General features: G+C 46.4%; 1 protein-coding gene across 3 annotated transcripts in view; it reads left to right on the plus strand.

The window, feature by feature from the left end:
• The first annotated feature begins 495 nt into the window (after nt 1–495).
• Nucleotides 496–20,944, plus strand: part of adamtsl5 (ADAMTS like 5) — a 31,446-nt gene continuing 10,997 nt past the window's right edge. Inside the window, exons 1-9 of one of the 3 annotated variants that reach the window (XM_053418167.1) lie at nt 498–1,397; nt 11,283–11,372; nt 12,526–12,595; nt 15,417–15,583; nt 16,768–16,828; nt 16,971–17,076; nt 18,865–18,992; nt 19,240–19,363; nt 20,821–20,907. In XM_053418167.1, the coding sequence (XP_053274142.1) occupies nt 11,368–11,372; nt 12,526–12,595; nt 15,417–15,583; nt 16,768–16,828; nt 16,971–17,076; nt 18,865–18,992; nt 19,240–19,363; nt 20,821–20,907 (748 nt within the window). In that variant the 5' untranslated portion in view covers nt 498–1,397; nt 11,283–11,367. Of the gene's footprint in view, nt 1,398–10,434; nt 10,570–11,282; nt 11,373–12,525; nt 12,596–15,416; nt 15,584–16,767; nt 16,829–16,970; nt 17,077–18,864; nt 18,993–19,239; nt 19,364–20,820; nt 20,908–20,944 lie in introns of those variants that run through there. The other 2 variants (XM_053418203.1, XM_053418129.1) reach the window with 2 other exon arrangements.

The raw sequence follows: 20,944 nt of genomic DNA on the forward strand, positions 1-20,944 counted from the left end.
TGGACAGAACCCTGCAGGACTCAACCTCCTCTTAGTAACTCTCCTCAGGGAAAAGACCCAAACTAAGACTTCCAGTTTACAGAACCATCAAATCCCAGATCCTCACGTGGATCCACTGATTGTTGTTGTGAGCAAACCAAGGTAAACAAGTGTTGAATCTTATGAAGTGTACTGCAGGCAGCCACCAGGTGGCGATCCAGATAACTGTGTGTATTCTGTAAATGTTTCTCATTTAGAGAACCCTACGTGACGCTGATCGCACAACAACAAGCAGACAGACCAACACTATCTCCTCCATGTTGTGTCTGCTCGGCTGCAAAGGAAAGTTCAAGGTCACAGGAGTCGTCTCTGTTCAAAGCAGCAGTGATGGAGGTGGAACTCCAGGTTCACACAGAGGTCACATGGTCTCTTCATCATCACGCTGAAGACTGTAGGAAACAGGAGACCACCTAAACGTCACCAACGTAGAACTGTGAAACCAAAACAAAGCTCAGAGACACAAAGGAAACTCTCCTCAGATCCAGTTACACATGTTCAACGCCTCAGTGAAAGAGAAGAACCGCTGGAATGAAGTGATTCAGACAGAGCGGCGTCTGGACACGTTCACGAGGGGCGTCCCTGGAAAGAGCAGCGCAACTGAGTGTGTACATGTGTGTACACACACACACGCACATATAAAGAGAAGTTGAGTCACTGGCCTCTGAACACCTGCTGGACTGTGATTGGACGAGAGAGAGAGAGAGAGAGAGAGAGAGAGAGAGAGAGAGAGATATGCAGCACACAGCTCTCTTAGCCTCAGTGTCTCACTGCAGATCTGTCTGTGTCTCTCTCTCTCTCTCTCTCCCCCTCTCTCTCTCTACCTCTCTCTCTCTCTGTGTCTCTCTCTCTCTGTGTCTCTCTCTCTCTCTCTCTCATTGCTTTTACACAGGAGACTTTGTTTTGACTGCAGGACACTGAGTCCCACCTGCAGGACACTGAGTCCCACCTGTTGGACACTGAGTCCCACCTGCTGGACACTGAGTCCCACCTGCAGGACACTGAGTCCCACCAGTTGGACACTGAGTCCCACCTGTTGGACACTGAGTCCCACCTGCTGGACACTGAGTCCCACCAGTTGGACACTGAGTCCCACCTGCTGGACACTGAGTCCCACCAGTTGGACACTGAGTCCCACCTGTTGGACCCTGAGCCTCTGATGGTGTTTCTGTGTTGACGCAGCTTGGATGAAGGAAATCTGAGAGAGAGGTGAAAGTGTGAGGAAGAGGAAGAAGAGGAGGAAGAGGAGCATTTGACAGCTGGACATGGATATTACTCAGTGTGAAGTGTGTGTATCGGATTATTCAGCAGCAGTTTCACACCTGAACCTCTGAAGTTTCCACCATGTTGTCACTGAGCAAGTAAGTGTGTGTGTGTGTGTGTGTGTGTGTGTGTGAGACTGTGTCTGTTTGTGTGAATTCCCTCACATGTCATTTAGATTAGATTAGATTCAACTTTATGGTCATTGCACAGTACAAGTACATATACAACGAAATGCGGTTTAGCGTCTAACCAGAAGTGCAAAAAAATGGCAATTAAAGTGCAGAGATGGAATATGTAAATAAATATGAAGTACAGTTAGAAATATATATGGAATATAAATGGAAATATAAATGGAATATGAACAGTATTAAGAGGTTAGGTATGATATAAGAATGATGAATACACTAAGAGCAAGATAAATATATAAAAATATGAATACACTCTAGGTGGGATAATACTGTAGGAATAAGTTAAGTGCAAATGTACAAATGTTTAAATGTGCAAATTTAGCGAACGCTTTTATCCAAAGTAACAATTGGTTCATTCAACATCTTAGAGGTTCTGGCCCAGGGCTGTGTGTGTGTGTGTGTGTGTGTGTGTGTGTGTGTGTGTGTGTGTGTGTGTGTGTGTGTGTGTGTGTGTGTGACTGTGTCTGTGTCTGTGTCTCTGTGTAAGTGTGTAAGTGTGTGTGTGTTAGTCTGACTATTTGTGTCTGTGACTGTGTCCATGTGCAACTGTGTATGTGTGTGTGTAAGTGTGTGACTGTGTGTGTGACTGTGTGTGTCTGTGTCTGTGTCTCTGTGTGTGTGTGTGTGTGTGTGAGTGTAAGTGTGTGTGTCTGTGACTGTGTGTGTGTCAGTGTGTGTGTCAGTGTGTGACTGTGTGTGACTGTGTGTGTCTGTGACTGTGTCCGTGTGTGAGTGGAAGTGTGTGGGTGTGGGTGTGACTGTGTGTGTCAGTGTGTCTGTGTCTGTGTCTCTGTGTGTGTGTGTGTAAGTGTGTGACTGTGTGTGTGACTGTGTAAGTGTGTGTGTGTTTGTCTGACTGTTTGTGACTGTGACTGTGTCTGTGTGTGAGTGTAAGTGTGTGTGTCTGTGACTGTGTGTGTGTCAGTGTGTGACTGTGTGTGACTGTGTGTGTCTGTGACTGTGTCCGTGTGTGAGTGGAAGTGTGTGGGTGTGGGTGTGACTGTGTGTGTCAGTGTGTCTGTGTCTCTGTGTGTGTGTGTGTAAGTGTGTGACTGTGTGTGTGACTGTGTAAGTGTGTGTGTGTTTGTCTGACTGTTTGTGACTGTGACTGGGTCTGTGTGTGAGTGGAAGTGTGTGGGTGTGTGTGTCAGTGTGTAGTTTACTGCAGGTGATACATTCCAGTTTCTCTTTCCTGTTTGTTCTGTGATTGACAGAATCAACATCAGCTCCTTGTTTTGTTCTGTGAGCAGCTGATGCTCCTCAGCAGAGGAGGAGGTGTTACATTCCAGCGACAGTTTGTTCTGTGCAGAACTCGGTGGAACAAACCTCGTGGTGTGTTGAGGCTTCAGTCTTCAGTCACATTAGTTTTTCTGTGAAGAGTTGGAGTTAATCCTGTGGACGCCTGCAGAGTTTGTGCTGCTCCTCCACCGAGGTGCATATCTGTCAGATTCCTACATTCCAACTGCAGCTTTATCTCTAATGTCAGAGTTATAAATACTGTGCTCGCTTTAATCTGATCCCAGCCCGGCCTCAGAGAACTCAGAGAACACAGAAGACATAGAACTCAATAGAACACAGTAGAATTCAGAGAACATAGAACTCAGAGAACACAGTAGAACACAGAAGACATAGAACTCAATAGAACACAGAGGAACCAGAGAACACAGTAGAATTCAGAGTAAACAGAACACATAGAACTCAATAGAACACAGTAGAATTCAGAGAACACAGAACTCAGAGAACTCAGAGAACACAGTAGAACACAGAACACATAGAACTCAATAGAACACAGTAGAATTCAGAGAACACAGAACTCAGAGAACTCAGAGAACACAGTAGAACACAGAAGACATAGAACTCAATAGAACACAGTAGAACACAGTAGAACTCAGAGAACTCAGAGAACTCAGAGAACTCAGAGAACTCAGAACAGAGAACACACAGAACTCAGAGAACTCAGAGTACTCAGAGAACACAGTAGAACACAGAAGACATAGAACTCAATAGAACACAGTCGAATTCAGAGAACATAGAGCACAGAGAACACAGAGAACTCAGAGAAAACAGAGAACACAGAACACAGAACACATAGAACTCAATAGAACACAGTAGAACTCGTAGAACTCCGAGAACACAGAAAACAGGGAACACACAGAACACAGAGAACACAGAACACATAGAACTCAATAGAACACAGTCGAATTCAGAGAACATAGAACACAGAGAACACAGAGAACTCAGAGAAAACAGAGAACACAGAACACAGAACACATAGAACTCAATAGAACACAGTAGAACTCGTAGAACTCCGAGAACACAGAAAACAGGGAACACACAGAACACAGAGAACACAGAACACATAGAACTCAATAGAACACAGTAGAATTCAGAGAACATAGAACACAGAACACAGAGAATTCAGAGAACACAGAACACATAGAACTCAATAGAACACAGTCGAATTCAGAGAACATAGAACTCAGAGAACTCAGAGAACACAGTAGAACACAGAAGACATAGAACTCAATAGAACACAGTAGAACTCAGAGAACTCATAAAACTCAGAGAACACAGAACTCAGAACAGAGAACACAGAGGAACCAGAGAACACAGTAGAATTCAGAGTAAACAGAACACAGAACAGAGAACACACAGAACTCAGAGAACTCAGTAGAACACAGAAGACATAGAACTCAATAGAACACAGTCGAATTCAGAGAACACAGAACTCAGAGAACTCAGAGAACACAGTAGAACACAGAAGACATAGAACTCAATAGAACACAGTAGAACTCAGAGAACTCATAAAACTCAGAGAACTCAGTAGAACACAGAAGACATAGAACTCAATAGAACACAGTCGAATTCAGAGAACATAGAACACAGAGAACACAGAGAACACAGAACACAGAACACAGAACACATAGAACTCAATAGAACACAGTAGAACTCGTAGAACTCCGAGAACACAGAAAACAGGGAACACACAGAACACAGTAGAACTCAGAGAACACACAGGAACCAGAGAACACAGAACACACAGAATCAATCAATCAATCAAATTTTATTTGTATAGCCCATATTCACAAATTACAATTTATCTCATAGGGCTTTAACAGGGTGTGACATCCTCTGTCCTTAACCGAAGAAGTGCAATAGATGCCACGTGCAGGAGAACTTCATCAATAATCAAAGTCTCTAGCAGCATTTGATGAGGGTAGACATCCCGAAGGACAACCCCAACATGACATGCCAAGCAGTCCCGCTGCAATCACAGTCCAGTGTCAGCAACCAGCAGGACCACGATCCACCATCCAGACCAGACGCCACTCCAGTCCTCAGTCACCGTCCACCGCCGCCCAACAGGACCAATCACAGCCACCACCGCGGTCCTGGTCCACCGCCCGTGCCCGATGCCAACGCGACACAGGGTCCGCCACCAGCACCACGATCAGCCCACATGACTCAGAATCCACCACACTGGGTCCACCACCGCGACCCCCGGTGCGCGATCCACAAACCGCAATCCATGGTGCGGCCACAGAGGCCCTGGATCTGCGGGTGATAAAGCAAAGGGATTCCAGGGAAGGGAGATAGGGATGGAGAAGAGGAAGGAGAAGCTGGAAAGAGAAGCTCCGTGTGTCATGTGTCATAAAATAGAACAAGTAACGATCTGCCGCACTAATTAGCTCTAACTATAAGCTTTATCAAAAAGGAAGGTTTTGAGCCGACTCTTAAACGAACAGATGGTGTCTGCCTCCCGAACTGAAAGTGGTAGATTATTCCACAGCCGAGGGGCTTGATGGCTAAAAGCTCTGGCTCCTACTCTACTTCTAGAGACTTTAGGGACGACAGCCTGAGTTCTGGGAGCGGAGTGCTCTAGTGGGTTTATAAGGTACTAACAGCTCTTTAAGGTAAAAAGGCGCCATATTATTAAGGGCCTTGAAGGTGAGGAGGAGAATTTTTAATTCTATTCTAGATTTAACTGGAAGCCAGTGTAGCGATGCTAATACTGGAGAAATGTGCTCTCTTCTCTTTGTTCTCGTTAGGGTTAGGGTTAGGGTAACAGAACTCAGAAAACTCAGAGAACACAGTAGAACACAGTAGAACACAGAGAACCCAGTGGAACTGAGAGAATCATTCAATCAAATCGTATTTGTAGAACTGAACAGGTTCCAGATAAAGGAATATAAACACAAACAAACAAAACAAAAAAAAACAAGATCAAAACGTTTATTAATAAAACATCACCATTTTTTGAGAATTTAAATATTCCACAATAAGAGATGAATTGAAGTGAATCTTAAACAAAAATTCGAATGTTTCTGATTGGTTCTGATATGAAGAAATTAGCAGTTCCAGAGTTTAGACACAGCCGCTGTCAAGACCTGAAGTCCTGAGCTCAGGACGTCCAGAAGCATCAGGTCCACCTCAAAGCATCAGGTCCACCTCAAAGCATCAGGTCCACCTCACAGCATCAGGTCCACCTCAAAGCATCAGGTCCACCTCGAAGCATCAGGTCCACCTCACAGCATCAGGTCCACCTCAAAGCATCAGGTCCACCTCACAGCATCAGGTCCACCTCGAAGCATCAGGTCCACCTCGAAGAATCAGGTCCACCTCGAAGCATCAGGTCCACCTCACAGCATCAGGTCCACCTCGAAGCATCAGGTCCACCTCAAAGCATCAGGTCCACCTCACAGCATCAGGTCCACCTCACAGCATCAGGTCCACCTCGAAGCATCAGGTCCACCTCACAGCATCAGGTCCACCTCGAAGCATCAGGTCCACCTCGAAGCATCATGTCCACCTCACAGCATCAGGTCCACCTCACAGCATCAGGTCCACCTCGAAGCATCAGGTCCACCTCGAAGCATCATGTCCACCTCACAGCATCAGGTCCACCTCACAGCATCAGGTCCACCTCACAGCATCAGGTCCACCTCGAAGCATCAGGTCCACCTCACAGCATCAGGTCCACCTCACAGCATCAGGTCCACCTCACAGCATCAGGTCCACCTCACAGCATCAGGTCCACCTCACAGCATCAGGTCCACCTCGAAGCATCAGGTCCACCTCAAAGCATCAGGACCACCTCAAAGCATCAGGTCCACCTCACAGCATAAGGTCCACCTCAAAGCATCAGGACCACCTCAAAGCATCAGGTCCACCTCACAGCATCAGGTCCACCTCACAGCATCAGGTCCACCTCACAGCATCAGGTCCACCTCAAAGCATCAGGTCCACCTCACAGCATCAGGTCCACCTCGAAGCATCAGGTCCACCTCACAGCATCAGGTCCACCTCGAAGCATCAGGTCCACCTCGAAGCATCAGGTCCACCTCACAGCATCAGGTCCACCTCACAGCATCAGGTCCACCTCAAAGCATCAGGTCCACCTCACAGCATCAGGTCCACCTCGAAGCATCAGGTCCACCTCGAAGCATCAGGTCCACCTCGAAGCATCAGGACCACCTCAAAGCATCAGGTCCACCTCACAGCATCAGGTCCACCTCGAAGCATCAGGTCCACCTCACAGCATCAGGTCCACCATGAAGCATCAGGTCCACCTCAAAGCATCAGGTCCACCTCACAGCATCAGGTCCACCTCAAAGCATCAGGTCCACCTCGAAGCATCAGGTCCACCTCACAGCATCAGGTCCACCTCACAGCATCAGGTCCACCTCAAAGCATCAGGTCCACCTCAAAGCATCAGGTCCACCTCAAAGCATCAGGTCCACCTCACAGCATCAGGTCCACCTCAAAGCATCAGATCCACCTCGACGCATCAGGTCCACCTCGAAGCATCAGGTCCACCTCACAGCATCAGGTCCACCTCACAGCATCAGGTCCACCTCAAAGCATCAGGTCCACCTCAAAGCATCAGGTCCACCTCAAAGCATCAGGTCCACCTCACAGCATCATTCACAACGGGTCCTCACATCATATTCACTGGTCCCAGTTTGTCTCATAGTCTTTAACAAGGTGAGACGTCCTCTGTTCTTCACCCTCAACAAGAGCCAGACTACTAAAGAAGGTATAAACCTCAGAGACACATGTGAGGACCCGTCTCCCAGGACGGACACTAGTCCAACAGATGTCCCGTGTCTCAGAGGACATGAAAAAGATCACAGTCTTTACAGCTTTGATTAGAATAAACACTTAGTAGCAGAACTGAAGATCAAAGACCTAATGGATTATTGTCAGTCGAGTATCTGAGGAGAAATATTATAAATCAAGTAGTCTTGATTTGATCATAGTCCACCATCAGGATCCACCATCAGGATCAGGATCCACCACCAAGATCAGGATCCACCATCAAGATCAGGATCCACCATCAAGATCAGGATCCACCATCAAGATCAGGATCCTCCATCAAGATCAGGATCAACCACCAGGATCAGGATCCACCATCAAGATCAGGATCCACCATCAAGATCAGGATCAACCACCAGGATCAGGATTCACCATCAAGATCAGGATCCACCATCAAGATCAGGATCCACCATCAAGATCAGGATCCACCATCAAGATCAGGATCCACCATCAAGATCAGGATCAACCACCAGGATCAGGATCCACCATCAAGATCAGGATCCACCACCAGGATCAGGATCCACCACCAGGATCAGGATCCACCATCAAGATCAGGATCCACCATCAAGATCAGGATCCACCATCAGGATCAGGATCCACCATCAAGATCAGGATCCACCATCAAGATCAGGATCAACCACCAGGATCAGGATCCACCATCAATATCAGGATCCACCACCAGGATCAGGATCCACCACCAGGATCAGGATTCACCATCAAGATCAGGATCCACCACCAGGATCAGGATCCACCATCAGGATCACGATCAACCATTAAAATCAGGATCAACCACCATCAGGATCCACCATCAAGATCAGGATCCACCACCAGGATCAGGATCCACCATCAAGATCAGGATCCACCATCAGGATCAGGATCCACCATCAAGATCAGGGTCCACCACTAGGATCAGGATCCACCATCAGGATCAGGATCCACCACCAGGATCAGGATCCACCATCAAGATCAGGATCCACCACCAGGATCAGGATCCACCATCAAGGTCAGGACTGTCTCACTGCTCTGCTGACAGACTGTCTTACTGCTCTGCTGACAGACTGTCTCACTGCTCTGTAGACAGACTGTCTCACTGCTCTGTAGAAAGACTGTCTCACTGCTCTGTAGACAGACTGTCTCACTGCTCTGTAGACAGACTGTCTTACTGCTCTGCTGACAGACTGTCTCACTGCTCTGCTGACAGACTGTCTTACTGCTCTGCTGACAGACTGTCTCACTGGTCTGTAGACAGACTGTCTCACTGGTCTGTAGAAAGACTGTCTCACTGCTCTGTAGACAGACTGTCTCACTGCTCTGTAGAAAGACTGTCTCACTGCTCTGTAGACAGACTGTCTCACTGCTCTGTAGACAGACTGTCTTACTGCTCTGCTGACAGACTGTCTCACTGCTCTGCTGACAGACTGTCTCACTGCTCTGTAGACAGACTGTCTCACTGCTCTGCTGACAGTCTGTCTCACTGGTCTGTAGACAGACTGTCTCACTGGTCTGTAGACAGTCTGTCTCACTGGTCTGTAGACAGACTGTCTCACTGCTCTGTAGACAGACTTTCTCACTGCTCTGTAGACAGACTGTCTCACTGCTCTGCTGACAGACTGTCTCACTGCTCTGCTGACAGACTGTCTCACTGCTCTGTAGACAGACTGTCTCACTGCTCTGCTGACAGTCTGTCTCACTGGTCTGTAGACAGACTGTCTCACTGGTCTGTAGACAGACTGTCTCACTGCTCTGTAGACAGTCTGTCTCACTGCTCTGCTGACAGACTGTCTCACTGGTCTGTAGACGGACTGTCTCACTGCTCTGCTGACAGACCGTCTCACTGGTCTATAGACAGACCGTCTCACTGGTCTGTAGACGGACTGTCTCACTGCTCTGTAGACAGACTGTCTCACTGGTCTGTAGACAGACTGTCTCACTGCTCTGTAGACAGACTGTCTGACTGCTCTGCTGACAGACTGTCTCACTGCTCTGCTGACAGACTGTCTCACTGCTCTGTAGACAGACCGTCTCACTGGTCTGTAGATGGACTGTCTCACTGCTCTGTAGACAGACTGTCTCACTGGTCTGTAGACAGACTGTCTCACTGCTCTGCTGACAGTCTGTCTCACTGGTCTGTAGACAGACTGTCTCACTGCTCTGCTGACAGTCTGTCTCACTGGTCTGTAGACAGACTGTCTTACTGCTCTGCTGACAGACTGTCTCACTGCTCTGCTGACAGACCGTCTCACTGCTCTGCTGACAGACCGTCTCACTGCTCTGTAGACAGACCGTCTCACTGCTCTGTAGACGGACTGTCTCACTGCTCTGTAGACAGACTGTCTCACTGGTCTGTAGACAGACCGTCTCACTGGTCTGTAGACAGACTGTCTCACTGCTCTGTAGACAGACTGTCTCACTGCTCTGCTGACAGACTGTCTTACTGCTCTGTAGACAGACTGTCTCACTGGTCTGTAGACAGACTGTCTTACTGCTCTGTAGACAGACTGTCTCACTGCTCTGTAGACAGACTGTCTCACTGTCTCCAGAGGGAGGAGCCATGGACACATGTAATCTTCTCACCATGGGACACTGAGCATTGAGCTTCAAGGACTCAACACTTGATGATGTCACTGTCTCCTCTTCTTCACTGTGAAAGAACTAAAGTTATCAAACCTTATTAATGATTAATATAAATGATCAATAAAAAAAGTTGTATGGATCATTTATGTTTATTCTCTGGTGGAGACAGTTCCAGGTTAAATGTGTTTGTTGAAGAATCAAGATCTTGAAACTCAGGAAATGAAGATGCAGTCGTTACACGTTGAAAGTTAACAACTTTCTGTGTGTCACTCACACACAGGAACACACACGCACACACACAGGTGTCTCCTGCACTTTAACCACAGCCGCAGAATGTTACTGCGTGATAACAACACGGAAACTGAAGTGTGTTTGTTCAGGGAGCGACGGGCGAATGTTCCAGGACACGTTTGTGAGTTCAGACACTTTTCAGAGTTTGTTTCCACAATCTGCAAAATATCATCATGTCAGTTCTTAATATTTTATTAGTTGTTGTTATTCAAACGAATGTGATGATACAACTCAAGAGTCTCATCAGCTTTGATCATTACAAATGATTTTATCCTTTGATTAATTTAGTATTGACAACAACAAATAGAAAAAACTGTAGTGTTGTGTAGTGTTTGTATAACAAAAGGTGAAGTGTAGTGTTGTTTGTGTAACAATAAGTGCAATGTAGTGTTGTATGTGTAACATAAAGTGTAGTGTAGTGTTGTTTGTGTAACAATAATTGTATTGTTGTGTTGTGTTTTTTGTTACAATAAGTGCAGTGTAGTGTAGTGGTTGTGTAACATTAAATGTAGTGCTGTTAAGCGTTTGTGTAACAATAGGTGTATTGTTGTGTTGTGGTTGTGTAACAAAAGGTGTAGTGTAGTATAGTTTGTGTTACAGTAAGTATAGTGTTGTTTGTGTAACACTAAGGTTACCTCCAGAGTTGACTGACAGCTGCTCCTCGTCTGTGATTGGCTCTCTAACACCTTCATCTCTGTACGTTTCTCCTCGCGGTGACTCATGGTCATGTAGAGTGAGGCACGGCCACGATTGGTCGGTTAGTGACGGGTACGCTGACCAACAGTTTGTCATGTTTATCACAACGTTCACAGTCATCGGCTTCTTTCATTTCAGACAACTTGAAGAAGGACTTGTTGAAGCTTTCAGGACGAGAGGAGGATTTCATCCCAGATAAGAAACAAACGAGTGACTCTTTAATATGAGGCAAGTGGATCACATGTTGATTCTTTACATTAATGTCAAATGTGGTTTTCTGCCTTATTTAGTGTCATTTCTTCAATTCTGCCCATTTATTCTCTTAATATTTAGTTTAGTAACCAAAGGTTAAAAATAGTGATGAACATCCTTTCTAGAAAGGAATCCTGCATTCACGACGCACACATCATGAGTCAATGGAGAACAGAGCTGTGCTGGATTTAAACCTATATAAAAAAACTGTTGGTTAGAAGTATAAGATTTAAACTGAGGAGTTGAAGGTTTGTGTGGAAAAGAGAAAGATGGAGCTCCTGGTGTCGGCGGGTCAGCGTGACCGCTCCTCTGATATGAATCTCCATGTAAGGACAGGAAGGGAGCTCGGGGCTCGGGGGGGCTCGGGGGGGCGCGGCTGCTCAGCGACCGAGGCAGATCTGAGACGGTTAATTGGCCGGGACAGCTACTGACCTGGGACCGGGCCAGAAGCCAGAAGCTGTGGAGCAGATCGGTGTTTGTGGCTGAAAGAGTCAAAGTGGACGGAGAGAGAGAGAGATCACAGAGAGGAGGAGGACGTGAGATGATGAGATATCAGGGCAAAGGAAACACAGAAGATTAAGTTGGTGAAACTCCCCAGATTCCTCACATGTTGTCATTAAGAAGGTTTTAATGAAACGTCCCGTCACACAAACTGGAACATGTGACACAGAATCAAAGAGATCAAAGAGAATCAGAGAGAATCAAAGAGAATCAGAGAGACGGCTTCCAAGAAGCTTCTCAGAAAAAGAACTTCATGAGTCAGACCGAGAATCTGTTCCTTCAGAGACGAGCTTCTAACAAACAGGTTTATCAGCTCAGCAGTGATGTTAACACAACTCTTCTTTACTTCTGACATGATGCTGCTGGATTCTAAATACAAACTCACCTTCAAGTTTCATCAGGAAAGTCACAGCTAATTCCTTTTATATTTAATATGATGTTTCAATACAAAACCTGTGATCCGTCAGCTCAAGACCTCGGCTGTGCTGGTCGAGTCTTTTCTGTCTTCTGTCGAACACCTCTGCTGCAACACTTCTGTATTTGTGCGTTCATGTGCACGTTAGGTGAAGAATGACCAGGATGATGTCACCAGCCGACTGACGCTGGTTGTTTGTCTCCTTGTCTCCAGGAAACTGACTCGACTTCAGGCCGTGACCTTTGTCCTGCTGCTGGTCGTCCGTCTCTCGTCCCCACAGAGCGTAAGTCAACACTGAGACAGAGACAGAGACGATTCCTCTCAAGCTCCAAACCTTCAGCTGGTTCCACCCTCACTTATTCATTTCAATGAACCTGCTTCATAAGACAACAGATCCACTGCTGATTATTTTGTGCTGCATAAAATGTCACGACAATCCTGAAATAACACACTTGATTTATTCTGGAGAATCAAGTGTGAACACAAAGAGTGAGACTCAGTTTGTCCTCCTGAGCTCCTGTATGAAGTGTACCTCCAGAAGCAGAGTGACCAGCAGGGGGTCCTCCACTGATTCACTGGGAGTGTGTTTGTGTGTGTGGGGGGGGGGAACTAAAACAAATGTCTCTGGTGAAGAAGTGCTGACACACACGAAGAGGTAACACGTCACTTCCTGTCTCTGTCTGCTGCACCCGGCTGCTCCACCTCTCACCTGGAGAGAGAGAGAGAGAGAGAGCTCAGTGCATGATGGGAGTTATCCAGCAGTCTAGACCTATAGCAGCATAAGGGATCAAAAAGGAACGTTGTAAGTTTAACGTTAGATGTAGAGATGGTGTCTGACTCTAGAACCCAGAGTGGGAGCTGGTTCCACAGGAGAGGAGCCTGCAGCTGAAGGTTCTACCTCCTGTTCTGCTCTGACAGACTCTAGAACCACCAGAGAACCTGTGTTTTGGGAGAGCAGTGATCCATCAGGACAGGACAGTGTTATGAGCTCGTTGATACATGAAGGGTTTGATTGTTCAGATCTTTCTATGTGAGGAGCAGGATCTTGATATTCAGAGTTTCACAGGGAGCCAGTGAGAGAAGCTCAGAGCAGTGAGATGTTCTCTTCTGGTTCCTGTCAGCTCTCGTGCTGCAGCATCTTGGACCAACTGGAGCTTCTCACAGACTCACTGGGACGTCCTGATGATAAAGACCTATACTGGTCCAGTCTAGAGGGAACAAGTGGACGAGTTTCTCAGCTTCCTTCTGAGACAGGATGTTCCTCATGTCCATCATACTGTGCAGGTGGAAGGAAGCTGTCCTACAGACTTGTTCTATATGTGGGTCACATGTCCTGGTCCTAACTCAGGTTCCTCACAGTGGAGCTGGGGAGCTGGGTCATCCAGACCTCGATGTTCTTGAGAGGTTCCTGAAGTTGGACTCAGTGATTAGATTCATCAGGCTTCATAGATATGTGCAGCTGGGTGTCGTGTATGAAGACATCTGGAGACAGTTTGTCTGAGACACTGTGTCTCTGGTCCTAACCTGACGGGGACATGGAGATTTCCCACAACAGCCCAACTTCTCCAGCCTTTATGTTTTCTTTTCCTCTGAAGTGACTAAACGACTAAACGCTGTGATTAAGATAAGTGGCCGCTCTCAGCGTTCACACAGGAAATCCTGCTCATTAAGGAAGTGAACCAATCACAGCTCTTTGAGCTGAGGCCCGAGGTCAGGGAGCGAGCTGATTGGATTGTTTCGCTCTGGCAGCGTATTTGTCTTCTAAAGTTGTTAGAAGACCTCCTCAGACCTCCTCAGTCCTTGGTCTGGTTGCTGCTCCACTACCTTTCCTCTGCGGCGTCCATCAGGAGACACCTTCTCAACCTTCTCCTATGAATAACTAGACACAGGTTAAACCCCCGTCCTCAGAGCAGCGCCCCCTGGCTGCATCATGAGTAACTCCTGCTCCCGGATTTCTGCATCTCACTTCAACTTTTGTTGAAATCCATCAACATCAGACGTGATATTGACCAATGAAATTATTATTATTAATATTAGGGCCCGAGTACTGACAGGCACTGACAGACGTGAGGCCCTATTAAAATTGTAATTATTATTATTGTTATAATAACAAATGTAAAGCTCCAGACTACAAGCTGTGTTGAGGGTTAAGATCAGAGGATGTCTGTTAATATCTAAATGTTGTAAACACTTCCTGGTCATGTGAGGGGGGGATTTAAAGGTCAAAGGTCACGGTCATTAATCTTGAATTCCAGCCCCCCCATCCCCAACTGTTATCAATGCTAATTTGAGTGGCCCCAACACTAATGAGGGCAACCTCAGGTGACCCCACCACGGAACTGTGGGTTTGTGTGTGTGTGTGTGTGTGTGTGTGTGTGTGTGTGTGGGTGTGTGTGTGTGGGTGTATGTGTACGTGTGTGTATCTGTGTTTGTTTGTGTGTATCTTTGTGTGTGTGTGTGTGTTTGTGTGTGTGTACGTGTGTAAGTGTATGTATCTGTGTTTGTTTGTGTGTATCTTTGTGTGTGTGTGTGTGTGTGTGTGTGTGTGTGTACGTGTGTGTATCTGTGTGTGTGTTTGTCCTCCGGGGTAAAGCCTCTGGAATGTGTTTGAGATTCTTTAATCATCTTTAATCACATTTATCGTTCAGCTGATGATTCACAAGGTTTTACTGCATCTGATTCATTACATCACTTCCATATGAGATGATAATAATAAAATGAATTGTGTATAAAACTATGATTTACAACATCAGCACCAGATAACACATCAGCTCCTTGGATCTGAGTTTTGTTGGAGTTCAGATGGATGTGAAGAGTCCAGTGTGGGCGTTGTGGTTTTATTCCAGTCGTGTGATTCGCTGGCGGCTTGTGGTCACCTCTCAGCTGACGTCTCATTGGCTCCAGCCGCCTGTGACCCTTTGACACACGTTTATTCCACTGACCCTATGAATTACATTGTGTTCAGAGTTGTTCTTGCTTTCTTTAATCAGTGAATCACTAAAATACAGTTCAGGAGAATTTGAAGTCATTTGAATTCTTTGGTGGAATTTTCTGAGATGTAGAAAAGTGCAGTTGGTGAGATGACCTTTATCCGTCTGCTTCAGTGGTCCTGGCTGTCTGCGGGGGGGCCGTCCGGCGAGGCCTCGTCGGGGGGGTCAACACGAGCTCGACGGCAGCTGAGCAGCGAGTGGGCGGCGTGGAGCGGCTGGTCGGCCTGCTCCCGCAGCTGTGGGGGCGGAGCCTCTGTGAGGACACGCACCTGCATCACCAGGTAAAGAACATCCTCGTCCCGCAGGTTGAAAGAGGTTTTCTTCTTCACACTATTTCCATCAGTGTTGTCCGATGTCATGTTTCTTACGCTGAGTTTCATGGTCTGAGGACATTTGATCATTTATTCAATAATTGACATGTGTCTTTTGTCAGAGGCCTCCTCCACGTCCTCATTGTAGTTTTTCTTATTGCTGTTAAACTAAGTGTTGCTTCAGTTAACATAGGTTAGTGACCAGCGGATGTTAGGGACGTGTCTTCAGTTGTGTACTTTAGTGTCATTAGTTGTTTTAGACTTTTTAATCATAAGACCTCCTCTTCTGAGGCCAGCCCCCCACAGGCTGATCTGGGTACATGTCTCCAGCATCCTGGGGCCCAGTTGGGATCGTTCCTCCTGATCCGGCGCTGTGTGATGTTTCTGTCATGGTCTGGAGCAGGACCTGTCCATGGAGCCCAGGTCTTTGAGCAACCTGGTGGTGGATGTTGGAATGAAACTCCTGCAGCCGACCTCCAGAGGTCAAACTACTGCTCTCCAGTCTCGTTGCTCTGCCTCAAAGGCCTGTTCCTCTTGTTCCTCAACATGCTCCTCACAGGGTTCTGTCAGTTCAACCAAGGAAACGAGGAGCAGGGTGTTGGACCAGAGCATCAAGTCTCAAGGTGGTATTGACAATATGTGATGGGACTGGGAGCCGCTGGCCCACGTCCACCAACATCTCCCAGTCTGGGGCTGGGTCCCACTGACCACTCCTGGCCAGTGGAGGAGAAACTCTCTGTCCTCTTTCACCCTCACGGACAGAAGTGGTCCTCTGAACTGCGTCTGATGTTTTGGATGTCAAGGCATTGGAAGCAGTTCTCATAGTTTCTATTGTTGTTACTTGATCCACTGCCCCCTAGTGGCCCTGGAGAGAGTTGTGATGGCCTGATGATCCATGTCTTCTTGTTCCTTGAGTCACAGCAGTTAGGAGCAAATCACTGCTTCATTCCATGTGAAACTAAATTCCACTTGATTCATCAGATCATTTTGTTCAAAGTGACATAAAAATGAACATTTACTGTACAAACAGCTAATTACACTGCAAACTGTTTTAATAAAAGAGTCTGAAACTCATATTTAAATGTTTATATTTACTCTGTGAATGAACCAACACACATATAATCATATAGTCTCTGTTCTCTCTGCTTATTCAGGAACCCAGTAGGTGGACCATGTGCAGGAGAACCCAGACAATACAAGATCTGCAACACGAAGGTCAGCACCACGTTCATATTTCTTTATACACAAAGTTTTTATTTGCTTTGTGCTCATGTGTCACGTGTGTATGTGTGTGTGTGTGTATCTCTGTGTGTTTCTCTGTGTGTATCTGTGTGTGTGTGTGTATCTGTGTGTGTAGGAGTGTGCTTCTGGCTCGGAGGATTTCAGAGAGATGCAGTGCGCTGCCTTCAACGATCGACCCTTAGTGTCTGGAAACACCTTCAGGTGGACGACGTTTCACGGAGGTGAGAGAGATCAAGACTGAAGCTGTTTGCTGGAACAAGGGTTCCATGGTTCCATGGTTCCATGGTTCCTTGGTTCCTTGGTTCCATGGTTCCTTGGTTCCATGGTTCCATGGTTCCATGGTTCCTTGGTTCCATGGTTCCATGGTTCCATGGTTCCATGGTTCCTTGGTTCCATGGTTCCATGGTTCCATGGTTCCTTGGTTCCTTGGTTCCATGGTTCCATGGTTCCATGGTTCCTTGGTTCCATGGTTCCTTGGTTACATGGTTCCATGGTTCCATGGTTCCTTGGTTCCATTGTTCCTTGGTTCCATGGTTCCATGGTTCCTTGGTTCCTTGGTTCCATGGTTCCATGGTTCCATGGTTCCTTGGTTCCATGGTTCCATGGTTCCATGGTTCCATGGTTCCTTGGTTCCATGGTTCCTTGGTTCCTTGGTTCCATGGTTCCATGGTTCCATGGTTCCTTGGTTCCATGGTTCCTTGGTTCCATGGTTCCATGGTTCCATGGTTCCATGGTTCCATGGTTCCTTGGTTCCATGGTTCCTTGGTTCCATGGTTCCATGGTTCCTTGGTTCCATGGCTCCTTGGTTCCATGGTTCCATGGTTCCATGGTTCCTTGGTTCCATGGTTCCATGGTTCCATGGTTCCTTGGTTTCCATGGTTCCTTGGTTCCATGGTTCCATGGTTCCTTGGTTCCATGGCTCCTTGGTTCCATGGTTCCATGGTTCCATGGTTCCATGGTTCCTTGGTTCCATGGTTCCTTGGTTCCATGGTTCCATGGTTCCTTGGTTCCATGGCTCCTTGGTTCCATGGTTCCTTGGTTCCATGGTTCCATGGTTCCTTGGTTCCATGGCTCCTTGGTTCCATGGTTCCATGGTTCCATGGTTCCTTGGTTCCATGGTTCCATGGTTCCATGGCTCCTTGGTTCCATGGTTCCATGGTTCCATGGTTCCTTGGTTCCATGGTTCCATGGTTCCATGGTTCCATGGTTCCTTGGTTCCATGGTTCCATGGTTCCATGGTTCCTTGGTTCCATGGTTCCTTGGTTCCATGGCTCCTTGGTTCCATGGTTCCATGGTTCCTTGGTTCCTTGGTTCCATGGTTCCTTGGTTCCATGGTTCCATGGTTCCATGGTTCCATGGTTCCTTGGTTCCATGGTTCCTTGGTTCCATGGTTCCATGGTTCCATGGTTCCATGGTTCCTTGGTTCCATGGTTCCATGGTTCCATGGTTCCTTGGTTCCATGGTTCCTTGGTTCCATGGTTCCATGGTTCCATGGTTCCATGGTTCCTTGGTTCCTTGGTTCCATGGTTCCATGGTTCCATGGTTCCTTGGTTCCATGGTTCCTTGGCTCCTTGGTTCCATGGTTCCATGGTTCCATGGTTCCATGGTTCCTTGGTTCCATGGTTCCTTGGTTCCATGTTTCCTGGTTTCCTGCAGTGGAAGCAGAGAAATGTGATCAGAGTTAATAGTAGGATGCAGTATTTATATTTAATCTTAAAATCAGGTCAGGACAGATGAGATAACTTCTTCAGACCTGAGACTCAGATCAAGTGACATCATAACAGACCAGATTCCACAGCCTGAATAATTATAATAAAACAAAAGTCACTAGACGTGTCATTTTATTTTATGATTGTATGAAAAACACCTGTCTCGAATTCTAAACTATTTACACTTAGATGTACAATATGCAGGTGATTACGATAACATACGACACATCACATGTGATGAATCCTATTTATTATATGTAATGAATATGAAACATAAACGACCCCCCCGGTCCCCGTCAGGCTCTGACCCCTGTGAACTGAGCTGCTTGGCCCTGGGTCACAAGTTCTACTACAACTTCGGACGGGTTCTGGATGGGACGTCCTGCAGCTCGGAGCCTGGAGAGCTGTGTGTGAACGGACGCTGCCTGGTGAGTGGAAGCTGTGTCTCTGTGACGAGCATCTACAGACAGAGTCATGGTGGACTGAGGACACACGGCCCCCCCACACTGACTGAGACCATCTGTTTATTTGTCGTTTTTAATATTCAACCAAATTGAACATAACTCCCGACTGAACTTTCTTATCAACAGACAGAAATGTGAAGCTGATGAAATGAAACAAAGGATCCACTGTTTGGAATCAGTGGATTTTGAGATGAAACTGTTTGTTTTACAGAAACCTGGATGTGACTCCATCTTAGGCTCCAAGCAGCAGGAGGACGCCTGCATGGTGTGTGGAGGACAAAACACCACCTGCCTGCACCACAAGAGTGTGTATCAGAGCCAAGGTCTGGAGGCAGGTAGGATACACACTCACACACCCACTCACACACACGCGTACACACACATTCACACACATTCACACACAGACACACTCACTCAGACCAACACGATCTCGGATTCGTCCAGTTCCTGTTTCCCCCTCAAGCTTCTTCGGGTCCTTCAGGATCTCAGATGAAGTGAACAGACCCCATGGCAACATGTGTGATAAACACAAGTGTTGCCGTCCAGGGAGGAAGTCGTTAATGTTGTGTTACACTCGTTACACTCATTACGATTTCAGGAAGGAGGAAAACTCCTCAGGCCACAAGTGAACTGAAGCTCTTGCTCCAGCCACTGGATCCTGAAGCTCGGAGGGAAACTCTGATCAGTTCAAGCTGTTGTGAGGAGGTGGAACCTGCAGAGTTTCTGTGGTTTGCTCATACTCTATGATATATATATATATATATATAAAGAGGTAGAATAAGATATAATCAGATAAATCAAGTAATAAAAGATCATACCCCCTGCTGAATCAACGTGACTCTTTTTTCTTTGGAAATTCTCAATGTAAACTAGAGAGTTTTTTTTTCACTTTCCATTTTTCTATTTCTTTTTAGGTAAAGCTCCACAAATCAGCGGCATTATGTCATCTACAACCATAGACGACTGTAGATATGTATTTTAATATTAAGATAAACAACATATCTCCTTCCAGAGATTCTGTTGTTCTCAACCAATCCTGAGTGAGTCTCAGCTGTCAATCATACCCTCTCAGTTTTTATATCATCAAATAACTGATTCAAACCACACCGATCAGAAACCTGGACAAACATCAGTGAGATAAGAACGACCTGAAATGACAGAAACATTTTGGTTTCCCTTTTGGGAGCCATCGTGTCGTCAATCTTTATCTACAGAGTCTTAGATCAACTCTCCAGAGACTGATCCAGAAGCTTCGTGAGGAGGGAACCAAACATCTGTTCTCCTCTAACGTACGTTTAATAATAGTTCAGGCCCTGATGGAGAAAGATGTCATCACAGGAAAGAAAGATAATCTGTTGTCAGGACAGAAATTACTTTTCAATCCTGTTTTAGGATTTGATAGAATTTATCAGTTCATATAAACATAAACAATCATCTGAGAGTTGTTCTGTGACAGAAGCTCAGACTGAGCGAGAACAACGCAGGCTGATAATAGTCTTTAAGAATAATGTTTGGGCGCCTCAGCAGCTTTTCTCTGCCGCTGCATTTCTCCACAAAGTAACACTGGTGGAGGGCGGTGGAACAAGATGGTTCCTCACAAGGTCAGAGGGCCTCAAGGTCACATCTGTCTGAAATTGCTGTTTGAAGTTTATTCCTCAATATAAATGAGTTTACATTTTCTTGAGTTCTGAGGCTTTTCTTCTCTCTGCCTCATTTTAATTTGTTGTCGTGTTCCTGGTCATAAAATTATCAAATGAAACCAAGGTTCTAACTGAATGTCTCTGTGGAGCAGGCGGACCCTTCGGATACAACGAGGTGGCCATGATACCGGCTGGAGCCACTCACATCCGAGTCACTGATGACAGCAGGAACTATCTGGGTAAGAGTTTCTCCAGGTAAAGAGAGTTACTCCTTAG

Source organism: Pleuronectes platessa, chromosome 1 (genome assembly GCF_947347685.1).
Source record: "Pleuronectes platessa chromosome 1, fPlePla1.1, whole genome shotgun sequence".
NCBI lineage: Eukaryota > Metazoa > Chordata > Actinopteri > Pleuronectiformes > Pleuronectidae > Pleuronectes > Pleuronectes platessa.